The 23350-nt window shown below is 38.1% G+C and overlaps 1 protein-coding gene and 1 long non-coding RNA gene across 6 annotated transcripts; one reads left to right on the plus strand and one right to left on the minus strand.

The window, feature by feature from the left end:
• Positions 1-4562: 4562 nt before the first annotated feature.
• On the minus strand, positions 4563-6559 carry LOC108361427 (uncharacterized). 5 transcript variants are annotated; one of them, XR_001847297.1, is made up of 6 exons: positions 6540-6558; positions 6208-6450; positions 6046-6123; positions 5801-5979; positions 4851-4968; positions 4563-4781 (listed from the first exon to the last, which is right to left on the minus strand). It is a non-coding gene; the product is annotated as an uncharacterized LOC108361427 (long non-coding RNA). The 5 variants fall into 5 exon arrangements; XR_001847296.1 differs by having other exon boundaries at positions 6046-6150; XR_001847298.1 differs by having other exon boundaries at positions 4832-4968; positions 6046-6150.
• Positions 6560-21950: 15391 nt separating this feature from the next.
• LOC108361431 (putative nuclease HARBI1) lies at positions 21951-22931 on the plus strand. Its single transcript, XM_017614046.1, has 3 exons — positions 21951-22208; positions 22269-22743; positions 22854-22931. The coding sequence occupies exons 1-3, from the start codon at positions 21955-21957 to the stop codon at positions 22929-22931; spliced, it is 807 nt and encodes a 268-aa protein (XP_017469535.1). The 5' UTR covers positions 21951-21954.
• The last annotated feature ends 419 nt before the right edge of the window (positions 22932-23350 follow it).

The following is a 23350-nucleotide window of genomic DNA, read 5'->3' on the forward strand; positions in this document are numbered from 1 at the left end:
CTTGAAAAAATATTCACCGATCACTTTGATTCGACTTGCTATATGATTGGGTTTTCTCAAATTTTATTTGAAAAGATGGTTGAGGTAGAGCCATATATTTGCTGCGAAAATTGTAATCCAGATATTATAAAGTCTTTGTTTATAAGAATTAGAACTTATTTTTTGATTAACTGCTTTAATAAAGAGGCAAAGCAATCTTACTTTAAAAACATAAAATTTTTGAGTGTAAAATACCGTTAAGGCAAACATAATAGTGGGATTCACGAAACGTCGCACANTTTCGACGAACAAACCTATTAATAGTTTACGACATTTGTGGAGCTTTTGGTCACACCAAGGTTTCACCCATTTAATGACTAGGAAGTTATGCCAGGATAAGATAGAAAACTTTTTCGGGCATATACGAAGAGGTGGGGGATTTGACGTGAGAATAACTCCACAGCGTTTCTCATATCTTTTTAGACAAGCCTGGGGCATAGGCTATATTCGATGTGTTGACAAGGGAAATTGCGAACTCTTGCCCGCGGATCAGTGGGAATCAGTTTCTAGTAGTACCCTCCAAAATGCATGTAATGACGCTCTGGTTAGAGATACGTCTTGGCAAATTTTTCAAGATTTGCCTAGGCCTTCCCTACACTCCGTTCAAAATCTTCAAATTGATGTATCGGTTGAAGTAAATGAAAGTAGTTTCCTTCATCGCAGTGCTTTTGTCTATTTTTGTGGCTATTTATATTTTAAATATTTTAAAATGCATAGTTGTTTAATNTACCCTCCAAAATGCATGTAATGACGCTCTGGTTAGAGATACGTCTTGGCAAATTTTTCAAGATTTGCCTAGGCCTTCCCTACACTCCGTTCAAAATCTTCAAATTGATGTATCGGTTGAAGTAAATGAAAGTAGTTTCCTTCATCGCAGTGCTTTTGTCTATTTTTGTGGCTATTTATATTTTAAATATTTTAAAGTGCATAGTTGTTTAATGCCTCTCCCAAGGTTCGATGGTTTTATTACTGAAAAGGATTTCTACTTTACTAGAGAAAAACAGTTCAGTAATAGCAATCTTGTTAAGCCTCCAAAGGAATTCATAAATTTCATTTCAAACCTTGAAAAAATATTCACCGATCACTTTGATTCGACTTGCTATATGATTGGGTTTTCTCAAATTTTATTTGAAAAGATGGTTGAGGTAGAGCCATATATTTGCTGCGAAAATTGTAATCCAGATATTATAAAGTCTTTGTTTATAAGAATTAGAACTTATTTTTTGATTAACTGCTTTAATAAAGAGGCAAAGCAATCTTACTTTAAAAACATAAAATTTTTGAGTGTAAAATACCGTTAAGGCAAACATATAATAGTGGGATTCACGAAACGTCGCACATGTTTTTTTTTTTTTTTGAATACTTAACTTTTTTTTGTTGTTTTTTCAACATATTTTGTGGGCCGTCAGCCGACAGGTGTGCGGACGGTTGTCACTCCTTTGGGGGTGTCTTCCGTCCCCATGCACTGCCGGAAGTGCGGCTACACTCTCCACGCGGGGGCGGCTGGAAACAGGCTATAGCTACGGTCATGTCTCTGGCTATAGTGCTGGCTAGTGGTAGTCGGGGAGAAGAAAACTCCCGGGAAGAAGAGGCTAGTATTAGGGGACAGTCTGAGGACGGAGATGACTTTGGTCTCCTACCGTCTCTCAGATTGCCCACTGAGCTGCCGTTTCCTCTCAAAAAATTACCCCAACTCCAAGGTGGAACAGCGTATGCCGATGGATGCGTGGCCAGGGGGGAGCCTGGTCGTTAATATGCGAACTCTGGATACCGGTCTCTCTCCAGTTTCAACTAGACTTACCGTGGGATCGGGATTACCGCGGCGTACTTTTCCCTTTTCCCCTTCACTCGTGGGAACAAAATGAATTCAAATAAAAATAAACCAAATTTAGATGAGCCCGATGATGCTCAGAAATCATCACTCACTGCAGCCTTTGGGCTGCTCTCAACTTCCTCTGACGGAGCCATTGGGCACGTCAAAGGAGGAGCATGCAATGTTTCGTCAGGTGCTGAGTCGGACAGCACGTTGATTCCTGACAGCATGAGCATTTGCTCTGAAAGTTCAGGGCTTACGGAAGTAGGCACAATGCTGCAAAAAGTGAAGCTGGACCCCAAGTCCAGCTTTGTTTACTTCAACTCGAAAGAGCGGAAGATTTTCAGGCGTGCCCTAGGCGAAGGCAAGACTAGGGAGGAAGCCTTAAAAATGGCCAAAACTACGTCAACGACCACTGGGAAGTTGAAACGTATTCGCCCCGAGGAGAAATCACCCAGTGGCAATGTCACGAAAAAACCCAGACCGGCTCACATGGGGCCCGCAAAAACCACCTTTAGCCGGGTGGTAAGTAGCGTAGACTTGGGTTTTGTTCCGGTTGACTCAGTCAACGATTCTTTAACAGTGGAGCAACTGGCACTGCTACAAGAGGCGATAATAGACGTCGCGATTGAGAACTCGAGCGACGACGTAAAGCCCGAGTTCGAAAGTTGTGCCCCTCGAGCTGGGTGGCTTCTTGTCGTCTGCTCGAACGCTCAAACAGCGACGTGGCTAAAATCGAACGTCCAGCTTATCAAGACCAAGTGTGGTCTGGACGTTAACCTTGTGGAAGAAAATGAGTTCCCTCGAACTCACGTAATCCGAGGATATTTCCCCCAGAGTTTCCAGCTCAGTAACGAGAAGATTCTGAACACCATCACTGCTCAGAATCGCATTTCGACCGCTGGCTGGAAGATATCGCACAGGCTGACAAGTGGTCAGTTTGTACATTTGGTACTGCTCATTGACCACGTATCAATGACGAGACTCGCTGCGGTGAATGGTCGGATAGCCTACAGATTCGGCCACATAAAATGACATCTTAGGGGCACTTCGCCTACGAAGGAGCCGCAGAGTGTTGAGACGGAGGCGGGGAAACCTACAGATGCCTCGACAGAAATCGACCTGGACTCTTGCTCATCCTCCAGCAAGGCCACTGGGCAGGCTGAGAGCTGGCACGAGGTCATTCCAGTCTCGAAAGCTGCCGAAGTGATGGCGGTGAAACCGACTCCGCCACAACTTCCATTAAAGGAGATGGTTGACCCCCCCTTGGGCCAGGGCGAACATCCTACCCGTAGTGACAACCGAGCAACTGTGCAGGCTGGGACTGCGTCGTCGGTGGTTGCATCGGCTTCAGAGAGGGATCAACAACGTCTCCCAACGTCCCAACGGAAGAAATGAGAAACGCATTTCATCTACTTTTTTTTAGTCCCTTTTTTTAACATATAAAATTAGAAGCTGTCACCGTGGGTGAGTTATGTATATGTATTATAATTTAAATTCCGTAACTACTTCGAAGTTGTACATATGTATATGTATGTTTATTAATATATTTTACGTTATTGTTCTTACCCATTGTACCTGAATTTTCAATGGCATCTCATATTTTAATTTTCTACTAGTACAAGTAGTACTGTTTAGACACTGTTCTTCTGATGTATTAATGTGCATGTATATATGTAGAATATTTGCTTTATATGGGTGAAAATAGGCCTCAAGGGGAACCGAACACCCAAAAAAAGTCGGTAACGCGCCTTTATTGCAACCTCAGCGGTGGTGTGGAAAAGCAATAATAAATTCCCATATTTAAATTTACTTTGAGGCTTTATGTAAAAAAAAAACTAATAAAACGTTTCACTTACCACCAGATTTATATGTACATATATCCCAATACCAATTTTTAAATATTGAATTTTGTATTTATTTATTCATAATATATTTATATTTATATATATGTATATATGTTAATTTAATTAAAAATTTTGCTATGCTAATAAGTAACTTTTTATTGTACTGTTATTTGTTGAATAAAAATAAATAAATAAATGAAACAATTAATTACGAAAGTGGTTGGTTTCTTTATTTTCATTTATGTACATATCCCACATTTGTTGCAAGAGTGTGCAGCTCATCGAATTCAATGAATTTATGAATTTATGAATTGTAAAGTTTTATTATACATACATATTTTAAATTTTAGGCCCAAAACGCCGTAATAATAAATAAGTAAATAAATACATATATATAAATGAAATAGGGCGTTTTTAAAAGCTTTTTGAGATAGGGCGTTTTCGAACTGGCTGCCGAGGTTTCCAAAAGTTGAAAAATTTGTATAAAAAAGTTAAGCGATTTTAACGGTATTATAATCACAAGAAAGGTAATCGATTTCCCTTTCTTCACATATATATATAAACAGTTCCAAAGTATTTATATTAGTTCACAAAAATTCAGTTTTCTTACATCTTTGGAAAATTTGACCGCGATTTTTCAGCATACATATAGATGTTTTCAAAAATTGAAAAATTTCTATAGAAAAAGATAAGCGATTTTAACGGTATTATAATCAAAAGAAAGGTAATCGAATTACCCTTCTTTCGATATATATGTGCAATTAAAAACCGTTTATAGAGGTTCTTAAATACTCAGTTTTCTTACAACTTTGCAAAATTTTATCGGGTTTTTTCTTTTTTATGTGTTAAAATAAATATGTACATACAATAGAAATAACTATTAAAACAATTTATTAAAAATTTGTTAGTTAAGCGTAAAATATTTGAAAATTAGACTAGAAGTGCCTTTACCACTGATTGCCGGCGTTTGTTGGACATTTTCAAATCCGATTGCAGGATCGCTGAACTCCATTTACATAATATTGCCTGATGAGGTGTCTGCTACTATGGCGATTGCATTCGTTTATCATTTAAATTTTCCGCTAAACATTTGAAAAAAAAACCAAAAATGCCTTAGTAATTAAATAACTACCTGCTACAATATAACCCACAGTGCAGGCTTTCCAGTAACTCTCAATGGCATTATCGAACTTCTCCAATTTTTCCATCCAGCATGGTGCTATGCGCAACTAAAAAATTTACATCCAACGAAGCTTCGACAAATGAAATCTAAAAGAAAAATTAACGTATTAAAATAACGAAAAATAAATATGTAATTTATATATTATTAAAATATTTATATAAATACATGTGTATATGTAAAATATATATGTACATACATATAGATGTATATATTTCCATTGCACTTTCTTCTTTTTACCTACATACATAGTATGTACACATGTAGGTAGGTGCAGCTCACTTTGTACAAATGTATTTGCAATTCCCTTTCTTTTTGTGCTTAACTGCATACATATGTATGTATGTACACATTTGTGCAGTTGCAGTTGGAGCGTTCATTTAGTGAAATATTCTTTTGCAATTTTTTCATATACGCCTCACTTTATTCTGTTTGCACACATATCTACACATGTAGGTACCCAGCCAATATGCTGGTTGGTTGGAAAGATGCAACTAGAACTGATGCTAATAATGCAGCGAATGCAAATATTATTCCTGACCAAAATGACTGTTTTCAAAAACGCATCAATTCTTTAGTGCACAAATAAACGAAATTTGTGCGCATTGGAAAGCCGCCAAAAGGTGAGAGTCTACTGCACTTTGCACATATTTTGCAGCACACTTTTTGTTCTTTACATACATATGTACCTATTTGCAGCTGGAGCATTCTGCTGCACTTTCTAACATACATATGTATGTATATATTAGCACTGCACTTCTTTTTACCTACATATGTACACATTTAGGTAGTTACAGCTGGACCATTCTACTGCACTTTTTAAATATTCGCACACTTTTAAATTTTATTGTTTATATATATGTGTACACATTAAGGTAGTTGCAGCTACACTTTGTACAAATGCCCTGGTACAAAACTCACCGAACAATGTATTGTCTTCATTCCCCTCGCCAACAAACCATGCTTGCACAATTATTCGTGCGTGTTTTAGGCCAATGGCATTTTCGCACTAAGTTTTTCAGCTACATTCAGCTATGCTTCGGCCACATCTTCAACAGGCAATGCAATGGTAACGGTTACCCAGAGCCATTATAGAATTCCTAAATGAACGTTCTATAAATATCTGAAGTCATAAATAAATGATTTAAAGAATATAGCAAGCTTACCTTCACAATTTTATACGTATACTAGCCAATGCCCACTTGCTTCACGGCGCCTAATAAGAACTTTTGCGTCGGTTAATGCTAAACAAAAACAAAAGAAAAAACAGTCTGTAAAGTCAAAATTTTTAGTAAGTTGAAACCACTAAAGCACGGTATCCTCCTCACACATAGACCGAGAATAGTAACGCTGTGATACTGTATGAAAAACTAATCCCTTTCGGTGACATGAGCTTTGCCGCGGATGGTCTTATTTCCACCTGTGAAATCTCTGCCAAGCGTGCATAATCTTCTTTGATCTTGCAACTACAACATTTTTCCGATGCGTAAGCCAGTAAAAGTCCTCATAAGGAAACTCAAGAGCACAGATGTGCGTTTTCTGTTATAGGAGGGCCAAGAATCCTCGCTGTCCTGCTGGATGAAAAGTTTTCCCGAACATTGGCTAAATGAGTCGTGTGATCCCTTGAATATCGTTCAAATTGAGCAATCGATATACCTACCGTTTTCCTTCCTTGTTAATTCGCCACTTATACAATTCGTGTTAATATTTATTGGTGCCTATTTGTTGTTAAAAAATTTTGTAAACAAGACCGCGGCCATATTTATATGCAGTGATGTATTTTATGGTACTTATAAAATGCATCATTACAATCACAAAGTTGCATTTTATGGTAAGGTCCTGTGCCAATTGATAGAAAAGTACTCTGGATAGTAAATTTTTGACAGCTAAGAGGTGAATAAAAGTGGTTAATCCGGCAGGGCTAGTGAAAAATTTAACAGCAAGCATTAGCTTTGTTTCTTTACAGATAATTATAACTAGTTTCTGCTGGAAAGGTTTCCTAACCCAAAAAACTGGCAGAAACTAACAGCTCTCTCTCGTTCTTATGCTCTTCTTTTTTTGTATACATAAATGCTAAGTATGAAAAAATAAATCGATTAAGCGATGATTGAAAAATTAAATTATCTTGAGGAAACTTGGTACGTGTACCTCTTTTGAGCCTAGGACCGATGGTATTGAAAATGGGCAAAATCGGCCAATAACCACGCCAACCTCCCATATAACGGTAGTTTTCAGATAAACGAAACTGCGATATTTTGGTAACTTCTGAAGCTTATTCACTCAAAATTGATATTTACAATGATCTTCAGGAGGAAAATAAGTGAATCTTGGTAACCGCTCCATCAATGTCTTCCAAACTAGACACAATAGTTGGTCCTGGTAAAAAATACCAAACATCTGAAAATTTTTGAAAATCGGACAATAACCATGCCCACCTCCTATATAACGGTAATTTAGAGAAATACGAAATCTTGGATATATCAGTAACTACTTAAGCTAATTTATTCCAATTTGATGTTTGCAATAATTCTCTAGCAAGAAATACGTTAATGACAAATTTTTAGAAAATGAGCGACCACACTAGTGTATCTCGGTAACCGTTCTATGAAATTGTACTAAGCTCGGTATAAATATTGTACTTGACACACAAAACCAAGAAGAGAAAATTTAAGAAGTCGGAATAAAATTGCGCTTTTCATATAACGGTAAATTTCAGAACTGCTGAACCACCCCTGCTTACCATTTAACGGTAGATTTCGGAAAGGTGAAAAAATTATATTTAATACTTGCGCCGGGTATTCAAGATTCGGCTTCGCCCGAACTTAAACTTTTTTACTTGTTTACAATAACAAAACCATAAATTTGTTTTTAATTCGATATTTACTTAAACTCCATAAAGGTTTAATTTTAATTTTGAGCCTTTTTGCAGTTATTATACAGCTAAATAGCACATGAATTACATAATTCACGTAGATTTCATAACATTTCGTTCAATATTTCATTTAAAATGCCAAATTTCCTGCAAATGCATTAGAATTTACAAAAGAAATTTCACTACTAATCTACTACTTTGTGTACTTTTCTACTACAATTTTTGCAACAAGGAATTCCAATCTTTCCCGTTTCCCCGTTCCCGTTTTATTATTGAATCACGCTAGAGAAGTAAAGAAATAAAGCTATTATCAAGAGTAAACCAAAGCGAGTGGGTATTAGAGAAAACATTTCTAGAAGGATGGATTTAAATTCTGGAAGATCCGAAATCAGCAAATTCTAATATTTTCTTTATAATCGCTGTATTTTTTTAATTGCTAACTCGATACTCTTCTTCTGCATCACGGCAACTGTCAAAAATTTCCAGCAGTAAAAAGTTACGAATTGGCACAGCAGAAATGTAAAATTTTCTCACCATAGTAAAAAGTTTTTACACCATAGAACTTTTCTACTGATTGGCACAGGCCCTAACATTAAAATCAATGCAAAATCGACAAAAGTACTTCAAAATAATATCTATGACTAACAAAATTTACACTAATTCATATTTTCTTAGTTATAGTAATGCTTTTTTAATTATAAATTCCTAAATTTGCACGAAATTTTTTAAACTTTTCAATAAGATATATTATGATTTTTAACCTTTTTAATGCAACAATGTTGCAAAAACGTGCGTTTTAAAATCAGGTGATCTCAGCTGTAGGCATTTTTTGGCAATCAGCTGATAGTGTTTTTACTTATGAAACTGTAGAATGCCCTCAGTGCTAGCTGGCTTAGCTGTAATGATCATTTTGATTCCAGTCAATGGTGTTATTGCCAATCGCATTAAAGTATATCAAATAAGACAAAAGAAGTACAAGGATGAGCGTGTCAAGTTAATGAATGAGGTGTTGAGCGGTATTAAGGTAAGATGACGGAATTTGTGTTTAGTCAAATGAAGTTAATTAGATTCGTAATCTGTTACATTTTTGGTTTGTAGATACTTAAATTATACGCCTGGGAACCAAGTTTCGAAAATCAGGTATTGCGTATACGTGAAAAGGAAAAAGCAACTTTAAAATCCACAGCTTATCTGAATGCTGGTACCTCCATAGACCATAGGAGTCCTATGCACCCTTCTTGGTAAGCTTTACGAAAGCTTCAAACAAACATATTTTTCTTTTCTTTACAGCGTTCTTCACAAAAATAATTGGAAAGCAATTCGTCGCAGGTAGACAAACATTTTTTCAGGAAAGAATTGAATATTTGTGCAGCTGTCGACCACAAAACATAAACGGCTGTGTTCGCAGCTGAAGTAAAAATAAAAATGTGGAATAACTTTTTTTAGTTTTAAGTTTAATGAAGTACCAGAAAATAATTTTTTGTTAAATGACCAAAATTGATCTCTTTGTGAAGTTTTTGTGGCCCTAAAAAGGGCCTTGCAAGCATTCATTAAAATATTATCTCTGCGAACTTTTTTGGCCCTAAAAGGGCCTTTAATGCGTACATGCATTTATTACAAATCAGAACTCTTTTTTTTTGCGGCTCTGAAAAGGGCCTTTGAAATGTTGAAAGTGTTTACCTGAAATTAAATGAATTTATATTGTTTATGAAACTGTACGCGGTTTAAAAGTGTCACTCACCAAAAGTACATATCAGTGGTTTAATTAGCGTTGTAGTGGGCTGTGCTGAAATAAAAAGATAATTTATATTTATTTAAGAAGCATTAAGTCTTTTCTTTACCAGATCAGAGAGTTATTTTACTCAACTTTATGTAGCGCAACATCCTGTGCTTAGCTTTCTGCACCTTCAAGCGTTTGTTCAAATGTCATACGCGGAAAAATAGGCGGCACTTAAAAAAAATCGTTTCACAATTTCCGGAAGATCCATATGTGTGCTTTGATCGAGTATGTGCTGTTTTATATTTCTGCAACGCGCGATTTCGGTGGAATTTACGGTGTGAAAAACTGCTTCCAGACACTTCACACCACTGAGGAAATTAGTAGAGGGTTTTTTCAAAAATCCCTTTAAAACCTGATTCACCCAAGTAAAGGATGCGATATTTGAATCCTCATGCTCGTGGAGATGCTGTTTTCGGATTATGTAACCCGCCAAGTACGTCGTTGTCTACATATATTTACGCCGCTTAATGCGTCCACAACTTCGGGATCTTCAACTCCGGTCTCATGGGGTGCGCCATCAGCTTCAATGTCACACAAAGCCTGCGGATTCGACTAGTTGAGCCATTCGGTCGAATTTTGCTCCACATTGCCAGTGTTCTGCAAGTTTTCGGTGTTTCTTGCTGTATGAAAATTTAAACATTGATTATTAAATTCTTATGTTAAAAAAAATTTAGAATAATTACCCAAGATATATTTACGAAGCCTATACCGGAACTCTTTTGGTGTTGGATGGTCGTTAAGGCCACCTTTGCTGCGAATACTACCAAAAAAAATGCTCAAGTATGTCCTGGTTGACTCGCCACGTCAATATATACTTGAAGTCGTACTTGGCCTGCGTATATTCATACAACATTGGCAGCGCTCTACTCGTGATCAACACACCCTTCTGGAACTGCTGCACACTTGTTTTCCCAGCTATTACCACTTCTGACATATATTTATCCATCTGTAGCAGCATGTCTTTCTGCTGGATCAGTTTGAGGCCGAATGGCTCCTTTAAAAGATAATAGCCTTAATTGTTTACCAACATACTAATAATAAACTTTACTTTTCCTGGGTAATTGTACGTTTTCATGGATGAGTTCAAGACAGTCGTTTATTAACTGCATCAAATCTGCAGTCTCAACTGGATTAGTTACGTCCAGGCCGAGCGAATAGCAGCGTCGTCTAGCGTTTGCGGTTGTGCTCGAAAGCAACTGTGTTGCTAACTTCACTTTGGTCTGCTTAATAAACTTTAAGAAACCTACATACGTAGATTTCCAACACAAAATTATTTAATGTACCTATGCCTTTCACTGATAAGTGTTCCTCGCTTAGTTTAAATGTAATGGACATATCAGTCGCAGAGGTATGCTTCATTACATCTACTAACGCAAGAGTATTTATAATTTTTCCCTTCCAAATCAGACCGGAATCAATATAATGATTCCTGATAAGTTTCAGCAAATGCATATCACAAACGATTGCCACGACAGGAAAACCAGCGTTCTGAACTGACACGATGATGTTGCTTAGAAGCTCGACGTCGACCTTGCAGTCGAAGTCATAGAAAACGGGCTGTTTCCATCTTCTGTACAATCCACTCAAGTAGCACACTAGTGTATAAATTGGTGTAAATTTACGAATTTTGGTATAAATTTGATGAACTGTACCAAAATTCACAAATTGACTCCAAGTTATACACCAGTGTGCTACTTGAGCACGCGCCATTACCACTTGCACATAATTTGCAGGTTTTCTCACGAAGTCATACGCTTCAGTCACCTTCATTTCGTCGAACACTAGTATGCACACTTTCTCCTGGACGGAGTAATCATTAATGTGACGCATCAAGTCTAACGAAACTGTAAGTATGCCCTCATTTACGTTAATCCTTCGACACCACCTTTGTAAGGGAGTTACGTGAGGAAGTGGAAACCCATTTTCATACAAATGCCTATATGCTCTGGGACCGGCAGCGTGAAGACATATAGCTTTTGATATGTCTTTCCTCGACAACTGAACACTTTTGTCTGCGATAAATATAAAAAGTTTGCATATCACAATGTGCCTTCGATACACTTTATAAAGCTTTATAAACCTACTTTATTTTTTGTTTTAGACTGTTAATAGTTGCGTTCTAGATGCTTCACGATTTGCAAGTTTACAGGATTTGCAGGAACAGCTGTTTTCTCCATTAATAAACCTTATGGAAGGTGGTCACCTGGGAACGGCTTCCTGTAAAAACCTGCAAATCGTGAAGCATCTGGAACGCAACTAATAAAAAAATTACACACCGCGTTAAGTGGGTTCTTTGCGCACCTACAATGAGGTCGGATTCCGAAAAATGACCGGAACAAACCCTACCATTCGCAGGAAGTTCCACGCTACAAGCTCTGTCCCAATCGTTTTTCCTCCTTGGATCTGGTGGAACTTTAAAAAACGTTCATTCGCCTTTTCCCCTTCTTGTTTTACACAAGTAGCACTTTCCCATTTCTGATTCGCACAAATTAATATTTTTTTTTTCAGTTTTTATTATTATTTCGCAATATGCAAAGTATTAATAAGCACAACACAGTTAACACTTTATGGTTTGTTATGAAACTTAAATTTGTAAACAAGGTCTGACAATTCGTGGACCACTTCAAATAAAAATAAATAAAAATTGCAACCCTGCTGCTGCTACCTATTCATTGTACCATGGTTGGTACTAAAAGTTAGTTGTTGCGTTTTCGACAGAGAACCATTTAAAAGTTATGTCAAAAAGCCGCAAGTAACTTAAAGTATGAACTTAATTTTGACACGAATACGCCTCAATATGTTTTTGCAAAAAAAAAAAAATCAAAAAGACCTTTTGTGGAGCCATTTCTTTCCATGAAAGTAATATATATGCATTACAAATATGAACCAAATCGGACTATAAATACGGGGTTTTCAAACATCTCCAAACCTGTACCACCTAGTGGATTAATTAGTCTTTCATAATATATTGTCATCGGGGTTTGCGCTAAGTTTACAGTTTCAATTCTCTAGCTCAGCGGGAAGTTGGTAAGAATTGATAGCAAAATTCCCGGAGATATACATATGTACGTGAAGTTAAATAAAAGCTTGTAAAATCGTAACATTTTTATTCACTTAACATAAAACTATTAAAAAGAGATAAACGTTTTTTTATTGCAGTCTTAGAAAATATTTTGATTTTTGTTAAGAAAGGTTATAAACTAGAAACTAATATTAGGGGTCTTCATCTAAAGTGATAAAGAGATAAATTGCTTAAATTTATCAGTTTATCCGCATTCTTTCATGATCGGACCTTGGTTAATAATTGCACAAAATTGTTTATTATTTAACTTATATGGCTAGTTACGTTTCATTCTTACCTCGTCCAGTTTGCTAATTTTCTTTTTATGTGTCCCTAGTAAAATTGACCACCTGGCAGTCTGTCAGGATTGAATTTTGCAGAAATTTATACGTATATCCACCAAAATCGTTTGATAAAGTGATAAACTTTGGTTAAATAGATGTCCATACAAAGTTTGACAGTTCATTTATCAAAATGGTAAATTTATCATTTTGTCAAGTTTATCAAGAGTTCATCACTTTTGATGAAGAGGTGTATAAAAGAAGCATCGATAGTCGCCATCAACCATCGGTGTTTAACAAAAATTGTGCCATCGATGTTTTCTCCATATTCTCTATATGCCATGAATTCTACTGTGGAGGGATGTATGCGAAAAGTACAAATTTACTTAAATTAAGTTATACCGAAAAGCGCCTCTGCATATGATTGTGCTAGCGTTTTTAATATTTCATCCGCATTTTTTGTCAATAAGCAAGTTTTAACATAAGTGTACTTGTATATGTGTCGTGAACTTTCTTATCGACATTTGGAGACTTATCTTGGTTTACAGCGGCACTCAAGCGTCCCACTTCCGTCATAAGTGCAGAATACGGCACGTTAAGCTAGAACAAAACGAAAAAGTGGGCGTCATCCGCCTGTTTTTCCTCATTTTAATGGTATAAAATTTTTTTGCTGCAAACTTATAGTTTCGCTGCTATGGAGGGGCGAAGGGGGAATTTTCGAAAATTTAAAATGGCTATATTTCGAAAAATTCCCGACCGAAAATTGGTATCGTTAGAAAGGTAAACAAAATCCGTTTTTTCTAATATACACATTTGTAAAATTTATGTGCAATAATTTTAAGAAAACTTATTTAATAGAAAAATATTTTATTTTTAATATTTTTATTGAGCTTTGTACCACGATTGTTTATTAGGAAAATTTGAAAAAGCAACAAAATCTAAGCGGTAGAAGTTATAGCAGCTACTTCGGAGATCACCACATCTCCTCATCAGACTTCTTTTTTCTAGACTTCAGCAGGGATCGAATCTGCGTAATCCATGTTCAAAGTCAGAAGCGTTCAATTTTTCCTTATAAACAATCGTGGTACAAAGCTCAATAAAAATATTAAAAATAAAATGTCAATAAGTCACAATAACAATGACAAATATGTGTAAAAAATGAGACACCAAACTATAATAGGTAAATAGAGCATAAAAATACCTTTCATTTACCATATAACTTTATATAGTTAGATTTAAATACCGTGAGTAATTTTGTTTTACTGGTGTTCATGAAGGGAGAAATGACCATACTGATGCTTATGATCGTGAGCGGGACGACTGCGCCAGAAAGAAGTTCTGTGCAAAAATACTTCCGCCGTTTTCTTTGGTAATACAGAAAGGATAATTCTACTGCCTAGGGGTTAAAATTTCTAAGTGCGGCCGAAGGCCGCTTACGCAGAAAGGTGTTCTCTGCAAAAGGTGTTCAGCCCCCCTTCTTTGGCAACACAGAAAGGAGAATAGTACTCCCTGAGGGTTATAATCCTTAAGTGCGGCCGAAGCCCGCGTACGCAGAAAGGTGTTCTCTGCAAAAGTTGTTCAGCCCCCTTCTTTGGCAACACAGAAAGGAGAATTCTACTGCCTGAGGGTTATAATCCCTAAGTGCGGCCGAAGGCCGCCTACGCAGAAAGGTGTTCAGCCCCCCTTCTTTGGCAACACAGAAAGGAGAACTCTACAGCCTGAGGGTTAAAGAGTTTGTGTAACTTTTTATATACCAAATTAAAGGTATTTTAATGTTCTTTTGATTTATTATAGCGTTGTGTGTAGTTATCTACACCTTTATTTAGTAAAAAATGTTTTTTTTTTACAAAAATATATATTTTTTTTATTAAATGATTTTTCTCAAAATTTATCCACATAAAGTATATTAATGTGTATATTAAAAGAAGGGATTTTATTTACCTTTCCAACGATTCCAATTTTTAATTCGGTCGGGAATTTTTTGAAATATAGCCATTTTAAATCTTCGAAAATTCCCCCTTCACCACTCCATATCACCGAAAATATAAGTTTGCACCAAAAATTTTGTATACCAGTAAAATCAAGAAAAAAGGCGGACCATGCCCACATTTTCGTTTTGTTCTACCTTAATGGGCCGTATTCTGCACTTGTTCCCCACTTCCCACAGGCAAAAGGTTTGCATATCATTGGGCGCCTTGCTGTTAAAAACAGGGTGCCGCCTATGAAATGCTTTAGCAAACACAATATTATTTTGTGGGGTGTTCACAGTTCGTTCCACATTGTGTCTCAAAATGTAGACGTTTATATATTGAGACATCTTTAGCATCAAACTATGAGCACCCCTTTCTAGTAGTCGTCGCAAAATCGTCTCAAAACTTTGCTGGTGTTGCTAGACATTTCTTCTTTGTGTGCATTTTTTATATGTCGCCTTTCGATTTTGGTTCTGAAAAAATTTAATTATTTAACTTAATTACCAGTTCCTAATATTTGTTATTTATTTTCCATGATTTGTTTTTTTTTTTTATAAGAAATTGCGCTCAAATTAAATGCGAGTACAGAAAACGGGCCCAATAAATAAAAAAAAAGTGACTAGTATTGCCATAATGCAACCCTGCTGCGAGGTTGCAAAATGTAGACGCGTAAAAAACATACTGTGGCGAATACTGCGGCAACGCGAAGCGAACAACGAGAAATAGGCAGAATGTTCGAGGAATGAAGTAGAATGTTCCACAAAGAGAAATGTCAAGTTGGATGAACACTGCGAACAGCGAGAGAAAGAGAATGAGTGATGAACTTCAGAACATTCTAGAGTTGCCATGAGTGCGAGTGCAGGTATATAAGAGCCACCACACAGCGCAGAGAGTAATTACAAGTCAGCAAGCTACAAGTAAAGTGATTTGCAAATAAGCAAGCTATAAGTTTAATTGTGGTAACAAGTTTTGTAAAGCGTCGTAATTTTTACTGTATTAGCGAGTATTGTAAAGTGTTGGTTGTACAATAAAGTTAATTGTACTACAATTTGGTCATCGTGAGCATTCATTTAACAATCCAGCGATACGAGCCGTAAGATATTTGGGAAATCCCACGATCCAGAAAATAAAGGTCGCGCCATTCGCGGACCGCTAACCCTCTCTTCGTCGATTTGACAGCATCCACCCAATCGCTGACGTCATAATATACTTTTGTTTACATTCACTGTTGTCAACTTGATGCTTTTCGCACCAAATTTACTGGGTATTCAAAACGCGAAAATGTTTAAGTTTTGTGCTTGGTGCGTTTTTGGTGCTTTTGTTTTTAGTTTGAAGACTTCAAATTAGAAAATCTTAAAAAAATTTAAGCAAAATTTATAGCAATCGTAAGTGTGCTAAGCAATTTTACAAAAATTTAAACAAAATCATGGCACAGTGACAATCATAAGCGACAACGAAATATGTGCAGCACCTTCAATCATGCCAGAAGAAATCGATAGTTGTGCAAGAAACATTGATTTTTATTAATTTGAATCGGCATCCTTACATTAAAATTATGTATTCATATGAAGTCCATAAAATACACCAATACAAATTTTGTGCTTTTTCGAATTCAAAAGTTGGCAATGCTGCCTTTTGTTCGATGCTTCTTCTTTTTCTTGTCGAGTTCGTCTTGCTCTCTCATTGTGGTATATTTTGACGTCACGGCCGGTTGCTCTCAGCTCGATTGGCGCAATCTTGTATTCTATCATTCTTGGTGAAATCCCTCAAGGTTTGAAGGATAATCGTAACAATTGGTGTCAGAAGTGGGATTGTTAAATAAATCCCGAGGGACAAACTACTGAAAATGGCGAAAATTCAGGACTTAAAGATTGAGGAACTCAAGCAGGAGTTGGAGAAGCGAAATTTACCAACCTCCGGAAGAAGAGTGGAGTTACTATCACGGCTGCTAGAGGCTATTGAAGCAGAAGACATCGACGTGGACAAATACGACTTCCAGGGTAAACCCGACGATACATCCGCAAAGAACGAACAGAAGGATGAGGGTGCATGTTCGTCGAAGGATGTGCATCAGACATCCGGGAAGGTTGAAGAACAGCAAAAGGCTCCTTCGTCATCAACAGCTATGGACATGCACACGTTATTGGCTGCCATGTCACAGATGATGCAAGCACAGGATACACGCATGTCAGAGATGTCATCACAGCTGTCATCTCAGATGCAAACACAGTTGTCAGATATTTCGTCGCAGCTACAAGCACAGAAGACACACGTATCACAGTTGCTGGAAGTGCAGGTTGCAAAGATTACACAACTGCAGGAGAATTTGGCTAGAGATAACGAACAAATGAAGGATAGACCGGATAAAGTCGAGGCTAAAGTAGAAGAGTTGGATGGTCGCCTCCGATATTTGCAGATGAATTGTCCAGCTACTTCAACGAGCGCTCCTAAGGTAAAAACTCCATCCTTTGACGGCACGATTCCTTTCCAGGTCTTTAAGCTCCAGTTCGAGAAGACTGCTACAGCAAATCATTGGAACATGCAGGATAAGTCCGCTGTACTATTCCTTGCATTGAAAGGACCTGCAGCGGAAATATTACAGACTATTCCCGACTGTGAAAGGGACAGTTACGATACGTTGATGAGTGCCGTGGAGAGACGTTACGGTAGCGAGCACAGGAGACAAATTTACCAGATGGAGCTGGAGAATCGCTGCCAAAAAGCCAATGAGACTCTACAAGAATTCGCTTCAGAGATCGAGAGGTTTGCTCACTTAGCTATTGGAGACGCATCTGGTGAACACCTCGAAAGGGTAAAGATCCAGAGGTTCATCAACGGAATGCGAGTCATGTATACCAAGCAAGAGACGTATGCAAAAAGCCAATATTTGCTGAAACGGTCTCGTATGCTGAGACACGTGAAACGGCGGCGCTCATAAGTAGGCCAGCCTACATAGCCCATCGCGTGGAAGTGGAAACACCGGACGAGACAAATAAAATGCTGAAGAAGATTATCCAACTGCTGGGCGAGAAAAAGCATGGCTCTGGCAAATGTTTTAAATGTGGAAAGCCAGGCCACTTCGCCAGCACAAGGCTAAGGAACTTCTCCGCAGATACTCCAACATATTCCACAAGGACGGCAACAAACCAGGCAGGACTAATGTGACACATCATTGATACTGGGGATGCAAGGCCGATCCGTCAAGCTCCTCGGAGTGATACACTTACCAAACGTGAAGCTGTAAGCCAAATAATAAAAGAAATGACCGAGAGTGGTGTTATTGAACCATCAGCGAGTCCATGGAGCTCGGTAGTACTTGTGAAGAAGAAGGATAGTCAAATGCGGTTCTGCGTAGACTACCGGAAACTAAACGATGTGACGAAAAAGGACAGATATCCTCCTCCCAGGATCGATGACACTCTGGACTCGTTGACTGGAACAAAGTGGTTCTCAACACTCGACCTTAAGAGCGGTTAGTGGCAAGTGGAGGTAAGTGACGAAGACAAGGAGAAGACAGGTTTCAGCGTTGTAAACGGTCTTGCAATTCACGGTGATGCCCTTTGCATTATGCAACGCTCCTGCCACTTTTGAAAGACTTATGACCATTGTGGTGACAACGGAGGGCGTATTTACTGCGAAGGAAAAGATAGAAGCAGTAAAGGATTGGCCAAGACCTAGGAACCTGCACGAACTACAAAGTTTTCTTGGGCTATGTACCTACTATCGCCGATTTGTTCCGAATTTCGCCAGCGTTGCTAATAGCATCCACGAGCTCACTAGCAAAAATAGAGCCTTCGAGTGGAACAAGAAGCAGGAGGAGGCTTTCTAAACTCTGATGGAACGGCTATGTACTGCACCTATGCTAGCGTATCCCATTCCAGGTGCAACGTTTATTTTGGATACGGATGCTAGTGGTTATGCCATAGGAGGCGTAATTTCGCAGGTAATTGATGGGCAGGAGAAGGTAGTTGCCTACTATAGCCGGTCGATTAGAAAACTAGAGAGGAACTACTGCGTAACTAGGAGAGAACTTCTAACGTTGGTGGAGTGCGTCAAACATTTCCACAAGTATCTCTATGGGCAACGTTTCCGAGTTCGAATGGGCCATGCAGCGCTGAAGTGGCTGCTACAGTTTAAGAATCCAGAAGGACAACTAGCTCGGTGGATTGAGAGACTGCAAAGTTATGACTTCGCCATTGAGCACCGCAAGGGAAGTGTCCATGGAAATGCTGATGCCATGTCCCGTCGACCATGTAGCCTGGAATGTAAACACTGCGCAAAGGCTGAGGGCAAAGAGGGCATTATAGACGTCCGGCTAACGACAATAACACCAGCGGAAGAGTGGAAGGCAGAACAGCTACGAAAGTGTCAGCAGGAAGATCCAGATCTGGAGCTTTTGATGCATGGACTAGTGGTAGACAGAAGGCCAACTAAGACGCAAATAGAAGCGGAAAGCCCCATCGCAAAGGCATACTGGGCACAATGGAGCAGCTTTAAGTTGATATCTGGCTGTTTGCACAGGGTATGGGAAAGAGAAGATGGGCAGTGCTCCCGCAACCTAATAGTAGTTCCAAGGGTAAGAGTTCCAGACGTTCTCAAGGAGTTCCACAATGTTCCTAGTGGAGGGAACTTGGGAATCACAAAGACCCTGGAGAAGATCAAGCAGAGGTTCTATTGGGTTGGTTGTCGGCAATCGGTCGCAGAGTGGATTGCTAACTGCGCGGAGTGTATTGCAGCTAAAGGACCGAAATCTAGAAGTCATGGCCAGATGAAGCAGCATAATTTAGGTGCACCATTCGAGCGTATTGCCATGGATGTAGCCGGTCCATTTCCTATGAGCTTACAGGGAAACAAATATGTCCTTGTGGTTATGGACTACTTTAGCAAATGGCCGGAGGTATACCCGATTCCAAACCAGGAAGCTAAAACAGTAGCGGAGGTATTCACCTACAATTGGGTTGCGAGATACGGTGTACCTATAGAGCTGCACTCTGACCAGGGAAGAAATTTTGAATCGGCGGTGTTCCAAGAGATGTGCCCGTTACTGGGTATCCGAAAAACTCGAATAACGGCTCTTCATCCCCAATCAGATAGCATGGTGGAACGGTTCAACCGAACCCTGGAAGAGCATTAGCGGAAGGTCGTGGACAAGAATCAAAAAGATTGGGATGTCCGCATACCCTTGTTCCTGATGGGATACCGGTCAGCAGTGCATGAAACAACGGGTAAAACTCCTGCAAGGGTAATATTCGGCAGTGAGCTCCGTTTTCCTAGTGGCCTGAAGTTTGGGGTAACTGGTGATGCTAGAAGAATTTGAAAAGAGACGTCAAACATCCTGGAAGAGGAGCTGAGAAAGATGCATGCTCTCGTGAGACAACGCACGCAAATTATGAGTGACAAGATGAAAGCCAGGTATGATAAGGCGATGAATTCCGAGGGTTTCCAGGAAGGAGATTTGGTGTTGCTGTACAATCCACAACGAAAGAAAGGTTTGTCCCCAAAACTACAATGCAACTGGGAAGGTCCGTATAAGGTCTTAAAACGGCTAAATGACGTAGTGTATCGGATCCAGACCGTTAGGAGACCAAGAAACAAGATGAAGGTGGTCCACTTGGAAAGGCTTGCAGCGTTTGGAACCGCAAGTGTGTCTGATCGGGACGATCAGACTTAGGTGGAGGGCAGTGTGGCGAATACTGCGGCAACACAAAGCGAACAACGAGAAATAGGCAGAATGTTCGAAGAATGACGTAGAATGTTCCACAAAGAGAAACGTCAAGTTGGATGAACACTGCGAANACAAGAAATAGTCAGAATGTTCGAGGAATGAAGTAGAATGTTACACAAAGAGAAACGTCAAGTTGGATGAACACTGCGAACAGCGAGAGAAAGAGAATGAGCGAACATTCTAGAGTTGCCATGAGTGCGAGCGCAGGTATATAAGAGCCACCAAACAGCGGAGTGAGTAGTTACAATTCAGCAAGCTACAAGTAAAGTGAGTTGCAAATAAGCAAGCTATAAGTTTAATTGTGGTTACAAGTTTTGTAAAGCGTCGTAATTTTTACTGTATTAGCGAGTATTGTAAAGTGTTGGTTGTACAATAAAGTTAATTGTACTTCAATTTGGGCATCGTGAGCATTTATTTAACAATCCAGCAGTACGAGCCGTAAGATATTTGGGAAATCCCTCAAGGTTTCAAGGATAATCGTAACAATGGCGCGTATTCATAGTCCAGCAACTAAGTCGAAACTAACAAAGTTGCAACTTAAATTTAAGTACCAACTTAAAATTTGCCTCTATTCATAGTCGCATTTCAGACCTCTACTAAGTAGTTTCGACTTAGTTTACGGTATAACAAAATGAGTGTGAAAATGTATTTATTTTTCTTTACGATATTTTGGAAAAATTAAATTTTTATTAAATAATGTCAAGTTTGATCATCCGTTTATGTAATTTTTATTTTCATTGCATGATTATGCAAAAGAATAAGGTATCGTTTTCTTGTTAATTGTGTGAAATAGCCAGAACAATCGCAGTGATGTGAAGTCGATGTTTATCGAAAGCATGGTGTGAAACATACAAATAGTAGATATCTAAATGTTATGCACAAATTTACTTTAAAAGAACTAGCGTGAAACTGACTTATTATTTGAGAATTTATCTAAATTATTCCAATTATAAATTGGTGATTTAGCTTTATTCGAAATGTAATACGCATTTAATTTCTTCTTCCGAATAAAATGGATCGATCTTTGTAAATTTTAATTGGAGATTATTCAATATTATCAAAATCACCCTCTACCAACTTAATTTACATATTTCGTCTGTTGTCCCTTAATTTGATAAAATACTTCTTCCCAGTTACGACTTATTTGCAGCTGCAGCCGAAACTAAATTTTAAGTTGGTACTTAGCCAGAAAACTCGAAACTTAAGGTGCTGGCCCAATGCAAGCTGGCTTCGCTTGACTTGATTTGCTTTAAAAGTTTCTATGACCAAATGGGGACTTTGAACGCTGTCATAACAATCAGCTGATTTGTAAAAGAAACAAAAGAAACAGAGATGTTAACTAGAAGAAGTGAAAATATTTTGCGAATTTTTCTTTTAATAGTAAAAATGTTTAAAATAAAACGCAAATCACGCCAACGACGGAGGTTTTGGGTGCGAAAATTATATTTAGATCGACAAAATCATGGGTTGTTTGAAAGTGCTTTGCGCAACCTTGCAAGGGACGAGGAGCAATTCAAGAAATCATTACGAATGCCCCTTTCACTGTTCAACGTATTGCACGAATTGCTGGAGAATTCATTAAAAAAACATTCAATCAGGACTCCAATATCTTCCCAATGCAGATTATTTATAACACTATTGTAAGTAAACTACAGTTTTATAGTGTTTTCGTTATTTCACGTTCTCTTGTCACTTGGTAGATATTTGGCTCACGGTGGTACCCGACAATTTCATACGCTCGTACATAGAATGGGATTAACCACATTCAGAAGAATAACACTTGAAACAAGTGAGGTAATATGGAATTCGCTGTCAGAACTTTATGTAACGACACCTACCGAAACGGAGTGGATACGTATTGCAAATGAATTTAAATTAATGTGGAATATGCCCAACTGCATCGGCGCCATAGATGGAAAGCACATCAACATAACTTGCCCTTCGAACTCAGGTTCGATGTTTTATAATTATAAAGGCAATTACAGTATCGTACTTATGGCAATATGTGACGCCAACTATACGTTTACATGTGTTGATATTGGGGCATACGGCAGCCAAAGCGATGGCGGTATTTTCCAATTTTCGAAAATTTCGGAAGCTATCGAAAATAACTCTCTCAATATTCCGAAAGACTGTCCATTACCGGGAGAATTGGAGCCATTCCCCCACTATATAGTTGGTGACGCAGCATTTCCTCTGCGTCGGTATTTAATGAGGCCTTACCCGGGTAGAGCTATACAACCGGAGCAGGAATATTTTAATAAAAGGCTTTCTCGTGCACGTAGAATAATAGAGAATGCCTTTGGAATACTTACTGCAAAATGGAGGATCCTTCGAACTACTCTGTGCATGGCTCCAAATAATGCGGAAAAAGTAGTGAAAGCGTGCATAGTTCTACATAATTTTTTAAAATTATCAACTCATAACTATGTGAGTAGTGATTTCGTTGATAGTTATGAAGATGATACCACGATCGATGGAGCATGGCGTAGGGAGACTCTGCCCTTACCATCAATTAGTCAAGTTTCATCGAATAGATGCAGTGCAGCAAACTATGATTTAAGAGATAAATTAAAAACACATTTGTTCAATAACAAAATTTAATACTTCATGTTTTTTTTTAATTAACTTTCTCATTAATTTGAAATAAAATTAAATTAATTCAATCAATTAACTTAAATAAAAAGAAAACACATTCAATATTACTTATGTAAAGAGCAGGGTAAGTAATATTTTTGTATATTTTTATAATAAAATAATTTTGTCCGACTGCATTCTTTAC

Source organism: Rhagoletis zephyria, unplaced genomic scaffold, assembly GCF_001687245.7.
Source record: "Rhagoletis zephyria isolate East Lansing unplaced genomic scaffold, Rhagoletis_zephyria_1.1 Rzeph_scaffold_00762, whole genome shotgun sequence".
NCBI lineage: Eukaryota > Metazoa > Arthropoda > Insecta > Diptera > Tephritidae > Rhagoletis > Rhagoletis zephyria.

What these genes read in the sequence shown, in the direction of transcription:
- LOC108361431 (XM_017614046.1), top strand. Translation starts at nt 21,955, where the DNA reads ATGTTTAAAATAAAACGCAAATCACGCCAACGACGGAGGTTTTGGGTG. An exon ending in AGATTATTTATAACACTATT is followed by an intron (nt 22,209 to 22,268) that starts GTAAGTAAACTA and finishes GTCACTTGGTAG; the next exon opens with ATATTTGGCTCACGGTGGTA. An exon ending in AGCCATTCCCCCACTATATA is followed by an intron (nt 22,744 to 22,853) that starts GTTGGTGACGCA and finishes TCGTGCACGTAG; the next exon opens with AATAATAGAGAATGCCTTTG.